Source organism: Eleginops maclovinus, chromosome 22 (genome assembly GCF_036324505.1).
Source record: "Eleginops maclovinus isolate JMC-PN-2008 ecotype Puerto Natales chromosome 22, JC_Emac_rtc_rv5, whole genome shotgun sequence".
In the NCBI taxonomy this organism is placed as follows: domain Eukaryota; kingdom Metazoa; phylum Chordata; class Actinopteri; order Perciformes; family Eleginopidae; genus Eleginops; species Eleginops maclovinus.
Genome location: NC_086370.1, coordinates 2,696,184 through 2,711,422, shown reverse-complemented (window position 1 = coordinate 2,711,422; position 15,239 = coordinate 2,696,184). Strand labels below are relative to the sequence as shown.

General features: G+C 41.2%; 1 protein-coding gene across 1 annotated transcript in view; it reads right to left on the bottom strand.

Moving 5' to 3' along the window:
* Positions 1-15,239, bottom strand: part of birc6 (baculoviral IAP repeat containing 6) — a 90,091-nt gene that overhangs the window by 16,154 nt on the left and 58,698 nt on the right. The window contains exons 65-70 of the mRNA XM_063874736.1: positions 8,823-9,045; positions 7,982-8,127; positions 6,840-6,844; positions 5,956-6,061; positions 4,851-5,068; positions 1,578-1,739 (exon numbers count right to left, since the gene is read on the bottom strand). Coding sequence (XP_063730806.1) covers positions 1,578-1,739; positions 4,851-5,068; positions 5,956-6,061; positions 6,840-6,844; positions 7,982-8,127; positions 8,823-9,045 — 860 coding nt within the window. The remainder of the gene's footprint in view (positions 1-1,577; positions 1,740-4,850; positions 5,069-5,955; positions 6,062-6,839; positions 6,845-7,981; positions 8,128-8,822; positions 9,046-15,239) is intronic.

Below are 15,239 nucleotides of genomic sequence, written 5' to 3'. Positions count from 1 at the left end.
TTTCAACACCTGTACGGATTTATAGCTGACAGGTTGCTGCACAAAATTGCTTTGATTAGCTCATTAGACCTTCAATTACAAAGACAGGTGGAACCAATCATGAAAAAGGCTATTTAACATAGGTAATAGCTGGCTGTGCCTGGCCTAGGTTCTTTCTTAGGGAGTGGCAAGATGGGGACCTCAAAACAACTCTCCACTGACCTGAAAGCTAAGATAATCCAACATTATAAATTAGGAGAAGGGTACAAAAAATTATCTGACAGGTTTAAACTGTCTGTCTCCACAGTCAGAAACGTAGTTGTGAAATGGAAGGCCACAGGAACAGTCCGTGTGAAGGAAAGATGTGGTAGGCCGACAAAAATAGGGGAAAGGCACAGGCGAAGGATGGTGAAAATGGTCACAGAGAAGCCACAGACCACCTCCAGAGAACTACAACAACATCTGGCTGCTGATGGTGTAGTTGTTCACCGTTCCACAATCCAGCGTACTTTGCACCAGGAAGAGCTCATTGGAAGGGTGATGTGCAAAAAGCCTTTCCTGAGTGTTAATCACAAGAAGAGTCGCATGAGGTATGCAAAAGCACATCTGGACAAGCCAGAAGCATTTTGGAACAAAATACTGTGGTCAGATGAGACCAAGATTGAGTTATTTGGTCATAACATGAACAGGTATGCATGGCGAAAAAAACACACTGCATTCAATGAAAAGAACTTGTTGCCCACTGTAAAATTTGGTGGAGGATCTATCATGTTATGGGGCTGTGTGGCTAGCACAGGTACTGGAAAACTTGTTAAAGTTGAGGGCCACATGAATTCCTTGCAGTACCAGGAGATTCTTGACAAGAATGTTCTAGAGTCAGTCACAAAGTTGAAGCTACGCCGGGGTTGGATTTTTCAGCAGGACAATGATCCTAAGCACCGATCAAAATCCACCAAGGAATTCATGCAGAAGCACAGGTACAATGTTCTGGAATGGCCATCCCAGTCCCCAGACCTTAACATCATTGAAAATGTATGGATTTATTTGAAGAAGGCTGTCCATGCACGGAGGCCAAGAAACCTGACTGAACTGGAGACGTTTTGTGTGGAAGAATGGGCCAAAATACCACCTGCCAGGCTTAAGGGACTTGTCTGTGGCTACAGGAGGCGTCTACAGGCCGTTATTGCAGCAAAAGGAGGCAATACTAAATATTAATGGAATTATTTCTTAGGGGTGCCCAAATTTATGCACATGCCTATTTTTGTTTGAATGCACATAAACATGTTTCTGTTTGACCAATAAAAGTTATTTCACTACTGAGATGTTTCTGTTACCATAAGGTATAACATATGTTAAAATGAAGTTGCTGCTTCAAAAGCTCAGCAAGTGACAAACTGATGCAGTGGTTTTCCTAAGGGGTGCCCAAACTTTTGCATACCACTGTATATATTATAACTCAAATCCTAAAGGACGACCACATCCCTGCTTGTAATGGATGATTTAGAATAATGAAAGGGAGAATAAAAGCAACCCCTCCACTGTGTGCGAGTGTTCTGATTGATGACACACACTAACAGACTGAGCTGGTTTCCACTCACTTTGCCATCATTGTAGAGGTTAGGGTTAAAGCGCACACTGTGTCCCCCGGTGGTCTCCAGGTTGACCAGAGGGGGGGAATTGGGGTAGTCCTGTGGGAAATACACATCGAACTCGAAGCAGCCGTTGGCATATGGTGTGTCGGCTGGACCTGTGATCAGAACCTGAAACACAGAGGAGAGGCTGTGAGGAGGGAGGACTGAGAGGGTTATTCATCACACTCACTGAGGGAGGGTTCCTTAAAGGGAGGTGGACACACTGATAGCAGCAAGTACACATTTAATCGAGTGCAAACGGCTAAATACCATGGTGAAATAGTGGTGACTCTCTCACAGCCACAGCAATGTAATTAACAACAGGCTAAAGGGTGGAATGAGCAGAGAGAAAGAGAGCGGTTCTATCTACACCTCTCCTGGCAGGTGGAGCAAAAACTATTAGTTTCCTGAACAAATGAGATGAGATGAGCTCATGAATCAAACAAACAAACAAACTTGTCATAAAGACATAAATGCACATGATAAGCTCATTCACCAGAATATCTAAAGATTGAACCTTATAAGGATTGTTTTTCTATAACCCAATTATTACAACAACTTCTTTACTGTAAATACATCAAACTATATATACTATTATTTTACTGATTATCTTTCCGATAACCTAATAACAGGGAATTACTTCAATGATTTGATTTATTTTCATATATTTTCTTGTTTATACTTTTATGTACTCATCTGTTTTTGATTGCTAGTTTATTTAATTATTTGTATTAATATTCTTTTTTTGTCACTGTTTTTATTATATTACATTTTTACGTTTGAACGTGGAATCGATGTGTTTCTTTGATTAAACTTCTATCTCTACAGGTTTTCAAGGTGGGGTGGGCTATCGGGGCTGGTGATGGCTTGTTATTAGAACAAAGGAAAACGGATGAAGATCATTGTCAGAAGTGTGCCTGTTCTTCAATAAAGAAAACATCGATATCTTTCCGTTATCTCTTCTTGGGACCGAAGGGTCGCCGGTTCACGTCCCGATCGGACCAAATAAAAAAATGGAGTGAGCTGGTAGCTGGAGAGGTGCCAGTTCTCCTCCTAGGCCACTGCCGAGGTGCCCTTGAGCAAGGCACCTAACCTCTATCTGCTCCCTTGGCGCCGGGTACCTGGCTGCCTCTCTGCTCTGCCACCTCTCCTCTGCATGTGGTTGTGTGTGCATGTATTTCCTCTGTGTTTGTGCATGTATATCCTCTGTGTGTTAATGTGTGTCAACACAACAGAGTAGAGAAAGCAATTTCCCTGTAAGGGATTAATACAAGTATGTCTTCTTCGTCTTCTTCTTTAACAAACAAACGTAACAAGATAATATTTGTAAACCCTACTTGTATTCCTGAACAGAGAAGGACTCGACCCCAGTTTAGATGTATTATATTCAACCGTTGTATCATACAGCCAACAGCAACTTTTTTTTTCATATTGGATTAAGACAACAACAAAAAATTCTATATTTTTTGGGGGGCTTTTTGCCTTTAATCGGATCGGACAGTGGAGAGTGACAGGAAAGTGGGAGAGAGAGTTGGGGTGGGATCCGGAAAGGACCACGGGTCGGGGCGTACGGTGCAGGTGCCCCAGCCAGTTGCACCATAGCTGGGGCCGGATTACGACAACTTTAACGTTAGTACTATTGGTACAGGTGGCTGGAGACTAACGGCGTGTTATTGACACGTGAGAACCTTTGGATTTCAATTCATCTTACTGGTTCCTGAAGAAGAGAGTCTGGCTGCCCTGGAGCCCAGTTCTCTGCTCTGCTCTTCTCTAGCTAACAGCTGTTTGCTGCTGGCACATCCACATCTCTCCTTTTTGTTAACCAAACACCCGCTGCCCACACGGGACACACCACTTGACCTTTTGTTCAAATGAATGGGGACACACCCTATGTTCTCCGTGGTGATCAGCAGTATTCAAGCTCGTTAGCTGCTAGTGTCCGAGGTGCATTCAGGCTCTGTTTATCAAAAATGTGGATTGTGAATGTGGCGTTAAACATTACTGAGAAACTTGTTAACGTTTAGAGTTGTCTGAAGAATACATTTTCATGGCAACATTAACTATTTATAAGAGAAGTGAATTATTACATGTTAAAGAAACATGAGGGTATGTGAAATTCATTGGGATTAGATTTCAGTAGTATCGAATGGGTATTCCTTTAAGCGGCGGCGCCTCTGATCGGGCTGAACAAATGCTACAAAGCTGTTGTGTTCTGGTGTAAGGGTGCAGGGTGGGGCACAGGATGCGCTGACCCTCACAGATCATGAGATTTCCACCTCATCAGCTCCTGTTCCTTTCTGCTGATGCTGCTCCTCAGGCCATGCTGCTCTCATGGAGAAAGTGAGTTTTAGTCGGTGTGTACGAACGTGTTTGCACGGAGGAAACAGTGCAGCGCTGTGACAGGACTCTTGGCTATGGACTAAGATCCTTCCTTTTATACCCGCATGGTGCTCACAGCAAGAATAACATACAGCTCCGGAAAAAATCAGGAGACCACTACAAATGTTTCTTAAATCTCAATCTCTACATGTATGGCAGCCATTCCAGTGTCTGTTGAATTCCAACACAGAGAAAATGTGCCAGTAGTTTACAGAATAACATAAAATAAAATACAAAATGTACTCAAAGACATACCTATAAATATTAAAACTAGAGAACATGATGAAGTGGTCCCTCAATTTTTCTCGGGGCTGTATATAACGCTTCATTCTGCTTTGTGGTGAAATGCATTTAATGTGGGTTTTTTCATGTGTATTTGTTCCTTCATTAGGGCTACTTTATTTGTTTGTACACCCACAATTCTTTACAAAAATACTACTGTGTAGAAATATATTTATTTTTTAACAGTTTTTATTGAGATTTCCAAATCAAAGAAAGTATTCATTCCATATCATCATACTGAAGTTCTTTTGATGCCATGATGTTATGATGCCTTTCTTTTCTGCCTTTGTTTTTTCATGCTGCTGGCTTTCCTTAAAGGGTTCTTTTGGCGAAACGGAGCTGAAGAGATGAGGATTTTGACATTAAGCAAGAGAGACTTTGCCATTAATCAACTTGCGGGTTGAGTGCCATTAATTAAAGGTCAGTGGGGGAATGAGTATGAGCTGTGATGGTAAGTAGAAACACCTAACGTAGTAACACAGTCACTGTAGTTCTGGTCTCTATTAGTCACAGACCCTGTACACACCAACAAAACTGTGACATATTCATGACTTTAGAACCATTTTTGGTGTATTTTACCTTCATGATGTCCAGTCTCTCTTCATCACAGCGGACAAACACGCTGGAGGAGGAGGACAGGGGCAGGGAGGTGGACAGGGTGACGGCCTCCTGGGCGAGGCGACGAGATCGGGCGGCGCTGTTGGTATCGCTGGCATTCTTCACCTGAGACATGTAGTGGTAGTTCACCTTGAACATCACCTTTCCATCCTCGTCCTCCGTCACCATTTCAAAAGTGTCTGCAAAGAGAGGAGGAGTGAGCTCACAGTGTGTGGAGGAATGAACTACTCTCAACTCAACCTAGAAACATCCATACCACCTGTAAACACTTTAAATAACAACTTTTAAATTGGAATTGATCTTTTTAGCCATGTTTGAATGGATTTTACGTCAAAACAATTCAATGAGGGGAGTATAGCAAAACAGAAGTAAGAGTCATTTAAGATGATTTTAAAAACTGAGAATCATAAGCTTCAAAAAGTCTTTCCTAACCATTAAAAGTGTTTAAATGATTTGTTAGGCCCACTTATCAGTTCTTCTTTCCTTTAGAAGTAATGGAGAGACGGACGGACATGCTGGGGCTAGCTAGTCATCTTGATAAAAATAATGTCATATTTCTGAACACCGTTTACAGCTGAGCAATATTTAGAAACATTACATTATGTCATTCTTCTGTTATAAACATTAAAAGCTGAGAAAAGTTTGAATGTTTTTTGCCCTTAGCCCAGCTGGTCTTTAGTGATTCCAGTAGAATTAGTGTCATTTTATTGACACATAAAAAATATTCCATCTATTGGCAAAAGAGGGAGGTCAAGCCATGAATAATAATCCATCAGTTCTCTCTAAATGACTAAGCTGCCACCAACATGTCCTCATTATCCCCCCAACAGAAACACACACTAATATCCCCTGCTGTGTGAAATACAATGATATAATCAGAAGTCTCTCCAGAGTGAGTGACAGTCCAGCCTTCACTCTGTCAGTACTCGTCTGTTTCTATTCCGCCAGCACAGTCTCCTGCGTTTTCAGACATCAAACTGCACACTGAATACTTTTCGAAACTGGTGTAATATGTGTAAACATGGCTGAGTGGTGTAGTGAGGCCAACACACGACTCAGAACTCACCAAACTGCAGCTTCTTCATGGCAGCCACGTATTTCTCCTCTAGAGAGCGCAGAATGGACTGAGGCTTGGTTCGAGTTGACACCTTCCTCGAAGACTCCACCAGCTTCTCTCTAAGGAGGAAACAAGAATCACAGACGAGAGTGAAACAGAGCAGGGATGCATTCCAAAAAGTAACAGTGGCATAAGAGCATCAGCTTTGGATCATGTTTCCTGTTTAATTTCTGATCAACCACCTAGAAAACAATATGGAAGGATCTTCTTATGTTTTTCCTTCCATTAACTTTTATTATATTCAGATAGGGTCTGTGTCAGTTAGACGAATGTTTTACATCGACACCTTTATTTATTGTCAATTCCATTCAGTCTCGTTCCTGGGCATCCGGTTTGATATTAATGATGTATTTTAAAATGTTCCTGAAACATTTAGCCAGTGAGTTCAAAACACATGAGATTAACAATTGAATACAAATGTGAAAATGAAAGAATGCAAATAATAAATAAAACATGTAATTGGTTTCGTCAGTAGACATGGATCTGTGCGTCATTAAGCAGGACACAGTCCACAGTATAAAACCAGAGTGCAGGGGGTTGTTCAGGTGCCGCTGCTGCTCTGGCACTAATAGGATCAGTAACGTAACCATGTGTGCAGAAACAAACTCAGTCAAGAGTCTCTGAAGCAGGTAAAGCCATCCGACAGCTGATCAGCAGTGATCAAACCTTCAGCAGGAAGGACTTTTAATGTCTCTAAACACCCACTCCCTTGCTCCATGCATTTGGACGGAATAGGACACACACAAGTTGACGCAGTATCAGAGAGGAAGCACCCCTGGTTATAAGCTCTGTTCTCTGTAGACCTTGAGTTAAGGTTATTTCATCATGACTACTCTTTCTAAGGTTAAGAATTAACTTGTACATATTTCCTTTACATTAACATATTCAACCCTGGAAGCGTGGAGGTGCACACAGAGTGCAGCGGCCATTTATTCAGCATGTTGACTGAGCACAGGTTCATCGAATACTTCCTGTCCTCAGTCAATCCCGTCCTGCTCTCTCTGATAACGGCTTGTTTCTGACATTTTTCCTGGAGCCTCTGTCAAGACACCGCACATCTGAGTGTGATGCTGGACGCTTTTTCCATATCGATTTCTTCATATGAACCGACATGACACTCATCTCTTTCTGTTCCCCCACATGCATACTTCAACTTCATCTAATGCCCCCCCCAAGTGATCAGCATGATGGCTGTTAACGTGGATCTAACATAAAAGCCCCTGTAATGGGCGTGTGGGGGGTCATTTGTTTTGTGCTCTGCTTAGAACCTGGTGATGTGGGAGGTGTGAGGCGGCAACATTTTATTGATGCAGTTGCTTTATTAAGGTGGGAGCCTTCCTTCAGTAATCAATCAGGTCCTGGTCCCGCCCCTTTTGATTTAACACAGGCTTTCCTACCTGTAAGCCTACGAGAGAACGTGCTTTAATTCATCACAATTATTACATTTAAATGAAATGTATATTTGTCCCAAAAAAAAGGATATATTTATTACATTATATTTATTTTGTATATTTCAAAGCCTTACGTCAAAGGCTGATCTTGTTGAGAGGTAGACAGTTGGTTCTGCCTGTTGCGGTGTGTGGCTCCACTGATTTATACTTGAGAGCCACAGTGGGCACATTAGGGTAGGTTTGACCTGTGAGAGTATTTGGTCAAGTCGAGATTTAAAAAAAAAGAAGCCCAAAAGCGTCCTTGATAAAGATTGAATTAAATCTTCAGACGTTTTGGTAAGATAAATGATGTTGCTGTCCTTGCAGTAGAGGACAGGACGCAGACTACAGATTCGTAAGAGAGACAAAAATAGAAAGATGGAGATAGGAGAGATCTGGGAAATGATTCAACACCCCAAACACATCTGGGTTTGTTTTGGCCTCAGGTTTAATGTATGGATGTAAATATGTTGCCCAAGTGTTTGCAGACTGGGATTCCAATCCAACTGTGCAATGAATCCCCAGGAGTGTGTCTTTGTGCATACCGTGGTTGGCCTGCCGCAGGCTGGTGGTGGCAGCGTACACAATCTCAGCGGTCCTCTGGATGTCAGGCACCAGCAGAGTGAGACCCTCTGGCTCTGGATCTGAGCTGTCCGGCTTCACCACACCTTTACCCTTATCTTTCTTTGACCTGAAAGACACACATATATTTACATTCAGTTATAATGTGATGTTGATAAGATAAAGGCCTGTTGTCCACATATCATTTACCAGCCTTTCTTTAGCCCTTAGATAATATATCACTTGTAGCTACAAACAGCTAATCATATTCAAGTTTTATATACAGATGTACAATGGACCATGTGACAGCTTCATCATTCCCTGCTGTCTCTCTGACTTATGAGGAGCAGAGAGGTTCTTTTCACTTTTGGTATGTATTTATGCAGAGTATATGTATGGAAACCTGATTACAGAATATATACGCCGAGCTTTTGGAGATGGGGATTATCTGGTCACATCTCTTATGTTAGGGCTGTGTTCCAAGATACATCTCTTTGTGCATTTAACAGGCAATGTGTCTTCCCCAGAAATGTTAATTTAGCTATGAAAACATACAAAGCACTTTCTGGACTTTTCCTGACCACTGCCAAAAGCAGCTGAGTCTCAATGTGTCCTCAATGACCCGGGGGTACATCACATACCCATAGAGCCAATGGGAGGAAAAGGTTAATAACATAAGAGCGTGTTTGCCTGGAGAGTTGGGGTAATGGCTAAATCATAGTATGAAATCAGACATTACTTAGTAAATTTAGCCCAAAATATAACATACTTATATTTATGGAAGGTATAGACCTTGAGGTGCTGTGTGTATGTTGTCCCTCTCACCTGAGACGGTTGGTGTATGTGTCCACACATGTCTTCATCTTGGCCAGCAGCATCCCGACAGAGGTCTGTCCCTCTGAGTGCTCATCATCGTCCTCCTCCTCGTCCTGTCCGGGGTCTCCTGAGAGCGGCAGCAGCAGTGGAACCAGGGTGGTGCAGGTGGAGGTGGCCCTCAGCAGCTCCAGCAGCGCCCGGTAGAGAGGCACATGACGAGCCATATCCAGGACTGGAGAGAGACGAGAGGAGACACAGTGTTAGAGGCTCCAAGAATAGGGCCATAAAATATATCACCTTCTTTATTTTCCAATAAACACATCTCTATTGCACAGTGATAGGACCAGGACCTTCACAATCAAACATCTCAGTCACAGAAGCTCAGAAAATAATAATAGAAATGTGCTGGGGGGTAGGCAATATCATTTGTGACCTTAAATATATGGAGGGGGGAAAAAGATGACTTTTAGTATTTTCAAAGCAACAAAAAACACTGACTCATCTATTGCAATAAAGATCAGTGCTACCACCGGTGGCCAGACGTCATACTGCAATACAGCGTCGGACTTCTTTAAACCAGTAGTAAAAAGCTAGAGCCAGAAACAGAGACAGAAAGGGCTAGAAATAAATATATACCTTATACAGCATATATATATACAGAATATAGATATAGAGAGAAGGATGAATGTATAGAAATAGAGATGATAGATACACTAGATGTATAGATAGATGTGACAGACAGAGTTATCCATTTCTGAAGTGGTTCTTAATGCCACCCACTGGCACGGAAACATATTTATTAGCTATTTATTTGCAGCTACTGTATTAAAAAATGTTTTGACAATTTCCGGTGGCACACCTGATGATCTCTCCCGGCACGCTCCGACTACTCTAAGACTGTGTTTGGGTATTTTGAGCCTTTGTTTTTGCATCCAGCAGCACTTGACCAAAAGCCAATCACAAACAAAGGCCTGTTGAGGCCGTGTGAAGTAGGCATCAACACTGGACCATGTTAGCCAGATCATTTTCTGAGGGGCTGTCTGGTGTGTGTGTAAGTTTGTGTGTGTGTGTGTGTGTGTGTGTGTGTGTGTGTGTGTGTGTGTGTGTGTGTGTGTGTGTGTGTGTGTGTGTGTGTGTGTGTGTGTGTGTGTGTGTGTACATGTGCTTGCCTTGAAGTGTCAGCCTCTAAATAAACAGCTCTTGTTCGGGGCTCGCGGACTGTTTTACATTTATATTGAAATTCCCCGCTCTCCACCGTCGTCACCCAGCATCTGCACAACACTGACCTGCCAGAGCTTCAATCTGCTCTCAGATCCTTACAGCGGTGGCTTTGGATGACACCTAGCATGGAATCCTAGTCCCTTTCAGTTACCTCTGATGGTCTATGTGCAGCTCATCACAATGTTTTTTTTCTACACTATGGGGAATAAATGTCACTCTCATGAAAGACAAAATAATAAAAAAGAAAGGACATTAAGATATTCAGATATTTGATGCAAAAAAATGCAACATTTTTGTCCTTTTTAATTTTGCGCTCATGTTTTGTTCTTTAGCCATGGTAACACTGGTCATTCAATTATTCGTGGTCCCTGGAGGCTAATCCTTCGTTTACATTTAAATGATACTATTTTACCCCCGGACATAAACATAAAGTCTCCCTACTCTTATTTCAAAATGATAAAACAATGAACTAGTTAGAAGGCTTGCAAGGGGATCCAACATGTATATTTTCTACTTTTTTTATGCTATTTTATTTCTGTTGAGATGACATTTTGAATAGTTTATTTTTAGTGTTTTGTTGACTGTGTACAATACGCAAGAACTTCCCAAAGTGGGATCAATAAAGTACTTCTTATCTTATACAAATATATATCGTTTTTAAAAGATATCACAAAACTATTCCAACAAACCTCTATGAACTTTTATTATTTACCTTATGATACAAATGATTGGATACGGTTACTGGTTCACTTTCTTTTTAGGAAAATAACAACAACTGCCTGGTACAATTCTGCAATAAAAAGGTCACATGAACTGGCTTCTCATTTCCTGCCTCTGCACTCTGTCATATTTCCATAAAATAAAAAAAATACCAATCTGGAGCGTGAACACTGATACAGAGCAGAGAGCAAAGAGGCTGTTCTCCTCTGAGACACAGGAGAAGTGGAAACCCAAAGAGGCGGGACATCCATCACCGCTATGACCGGCTTGGTGGAGCTGACCTGCGGTGCTTCCAACAGCCAGCCTTCATCTGGGCCTTCTCTCTGTGACTTAGGGCCTTCTGGGGGCCGTACAGAGATGGGTGCTGCCAGTAGCCATGTTGGATGTTCAGGCTGAGTAATAGTTAATGGAGGCCTGTAGACCCGAACAGGAGTGCCTGCCATGAGTAAGCATGGCCTATGAAAGGGCTGCCTTTAATGAAAGCACTACTGTTGGACTGTAATGCCTCCCTATAGCCCCACCTCGTGTCAAATCAATTGCTAAAATGGCTTCAGGAAGTTGTGTTTCAAAATCAAGTTGTGAGTCCTCCAGAAATACACACTATCATTTCTATACATGTAGTTCAAAACCCTGGAAATAGAACTGATCATCAACCGCAGGAACATCCCTCACTGTCATCAAATGCCAAACACAGATATTCTAATTAACACCAAAACCCTTTTGCTCACACACAACTCCACAGCGCCAGTGAAGATGCAAAGATTCCTGTAATTATAGCTGACAGATTGACGGTTGGTATTTTACTGGGGGTGGAAAGAAAATGAACATGTTTAGAAATGGACACCTCTGTGATGCCAATTAATGTAGATAGTGCCATGGCAGGGCCAAGTGAGGAAAAATAAGTATCATTTCCATATTTTAGAGGCAATCACAGCTTTCTACAGTATATGCATTGTACATGGCTGCAGCCAAAACGTTCCATACAGCTTTTCATTCCTCTGTGTGGAACACCACTTATCATTTGAGAGCAGCTCATAATTAAACTCTTGGGACCTTCGTCCATTTCTAATGAAGCTAGCTGGGATGCAGAGAGATGTGCTACTTTAGAAAGAGCATACTTGCCCTTATTAGCTGGTGCTGCAAATGTGCATGATACTGATAACAAGTTGTTCTTTACGTACGTCAACTTTACTATACACTGCATCTGTCATTGCTTTGTGGTCAGACAGAAGGCAACGCAATCACTACCACAGTCGATATACAGATTGGGATATGCCTTGATTCAAATACAAAAAACACAAATATGAAAAGGTGCGAAACTTGGCAAACATCTCACATTTGTGTACACACACACACACACACACACACACACACACACACACACACACACACACACACACACACACACACACACACACACACACACACACACACACACACACACACACACACACACACACACACACACACACACACACACACACACACACACACACACACACACACACACACACACACACACACACACACACACACACACACACACACACACACACACACACACACACACACACGGTATATAAGATGTTTGTGGCAAATACAAAAACCAAGACGAGTCACATTTTTGAGTATCAGCTTTTAAAAAATCCAGTGTGTCATAGGATGTAGTTTAAGCTCTGATTTACTTTACTTGAAATGAATCAAACTAGAAACTGGCCGGTAAAGAAAGATTTAGTAGCTGGCCATAAACATGAAACCAGATCAATGGTAATGCTGCTCCGTGTGTGCTATGCATTATATGTGGGGCAAAATAAGTAGAATCATTAATGCACAAGACAACGAACTATGCACATCATCTATATCCATTATTAAACTAACAATAGTATAAAGTATAAAGAATAGCAGCAGTACAGTAACCCTCTCAACACAGTGGCAGTGGTTGCAAGTACATAGTCATTATAGACAACAAAGGCAAATATAAATCAAGAATGCAAACGTCTTTGAGGTTGAATCTAGAAATACAAAAGAAGTATAGTAACACAATCATAAAAATGAGTATCGTAACGTAACTATAGAGGCGTAGTAATATACCCATCCTACTGCTTCCATGGCAACCCACTGAGACAACAGTATATGACAGTAACTGATCTTCATAAAAGCCACATGCTCCACATACTTATTTGTTTCCTGTACTGGTCAATAAAATACACAGAATGCAGACTGATGAGGTATTCTGCTATGAACCTGTATTGTGCAATATATGTATTGTGATGGCACTGAAAGTATCTCAAACCACTCTCAAATGTACATTTACCTATTTAAATGCTGCTACTATTATTTAGCCATGGATTAGTAATTATTTGTCTTGATTTCTATTTTTATTTCCAATGTGTCTCTATATTAAACATGCTAGCTACTTTATTATGGCTTGCCTTTTATCTGCTATTTCACTTTTGCTGTTAATGCCCCCGCTGCGGGAATTATACAGGAATTCTGGTTCTGATAAAAACAGCGATATAAAACCATTTATGGAGGTAAACACTGAGTCTCCTGGGGGAACAGCAGAGTGGTGTGGGGGCTTGTTGCTGCTGCAGGATGGGTGTCCATTAACTTCCCAAAGGGAGGAGGGCGTTAAGCATGCGGGTCACACTGATTGAGTGGTCAACAGTCTGACTCAAGCTCTTGGCTCCACAGTGTCAGGTCTGCCGGCCCCCTCAAGGGCAACGGAACAGAGGAGACGGGAGCCCAGACAGTAACTGTGACATGTCTCCGCAAACACACAGTGTGCGTCAGAACACACCGGGGATAATGTGCATCACAGCTAAACTACGTGGAACCGCCAGAGAAAAATGTGGCCTGGAGCTCTGTGCCAATTGAAAGACAGGAGGAGCTTTCACTGCATTTTTGGATATGGTTTATTTTTTAGACTATAACACCTCTGATGTGCAATATAAATGCAGTATATACACCGCTTTATAATTATTACCATTATTTATAAAACGTTGTTACTGCTATTTATTGTTGTCCACATGAATGTGTTTTTGTAATTTGTGTGTTTTAAACGGATCATTCCTAGATTCTCAGGCGAGTACAAGGAATTCATTTTATTATGGATCATAATTTCCTCTTCAAAGTTATGCTGAGCTAGTGATGGGGAGTCGGTTTGTACAGATGATTTTAAAAAACTTCTACATTTCTAATGTTAAGAATAGATTGCCTACTGAATGTATAGCAAGCCCATTGTTTTGCGTCAGGCAAAGATACCGGTGGCATTGCAGTCGCACTGAACTGTGTCTCTTTGATATGTTGCACTGACAATTCAGTGAGCGACATGAGGTTAGTTTAATTTCTTTCTCCATGTTTTGAGCTGTACAGTTCATTTAAAAATCCACTATGGTCTGTAACTCCATATCGAAACTGGCTTCGTAGTCCAACTTAAGGTTATGATGCATTTGTTGCAGCACTTTTAAAGGCAGTTAAAAAAAATTAAAAGAAGCCCCGGAAAACATGTAGACCCCTTCAGCATTATAATTGACTCCTTGTTTTATTATTTATAGGTTTGTCTTTGAGTTAAATGGTTTTTATTTGATTGTATTCTATAAACTACTGACATTTTTCTCTGTGCTGGAATTCAACAGAAACTGGAAAGGCTGCCGAACATGTAGAGATAAAGATTTAAGGAACATTTGGAGTGGTCTCTTCATTTTTTCCACAGGCACTGTCCAACAAAGCAAGTCTACACATCTCTGAATTTAAAGCAGCTTTGTATCGGTCATGTGCCTTACTAATTCAAATGCAAGATACGCCAGGGCTGAAATAAGATACTATTGCAAAAACAAAAGGGGCTTACTGCTTACAGTTCAATGAAGCATACAAAGACACACTATTTACTCTGGGGCTTGATGGATTAGGGCTGATGGTAACCATATTGTGCAGTCTGGTTGTCAAAAAGGACAATTCAAAACAAATGAAAAACTGCCCACTGAGACAAAAGAGAGTAGTAAAGGTTGGTTGTTCTGCCATTATATTATATGATATGGTACTGTGGCATATTTAGGACATTTTCCTCAATATGTAAAAGACCTTTATTCAGGAAAAGTGAATAATGTAAGTCTTTATTTTTTTATTATTCAGGTAAATCGGTTATAAGCAAAACATTTGGAGGAATAAACTGGATTCTATCAAGAAAAATCATTTCCCTCCAGAATAAATAAGGTAATATTATACAAATCCCAACCCTTCCTGGTGCCTATCTCATAGCAATAAGGTGGGGGTTTCTAGTTTGTTGGGATTCTTCCTTTGGATATTAGAAAAATATATGAAAAAGGTTCCTTAAATCTTGATCTCTACATGTGTGGCAGCCATTCCAGTGTCTGTTGAATTCCAACATAGAAATGTTGTCAGTAGTTTATAGAATACAATAAATCATTTAACTCAAAGACATACAGTGGTATGCAAAAGTTTGGGCACCCCTCTGAGATTTCA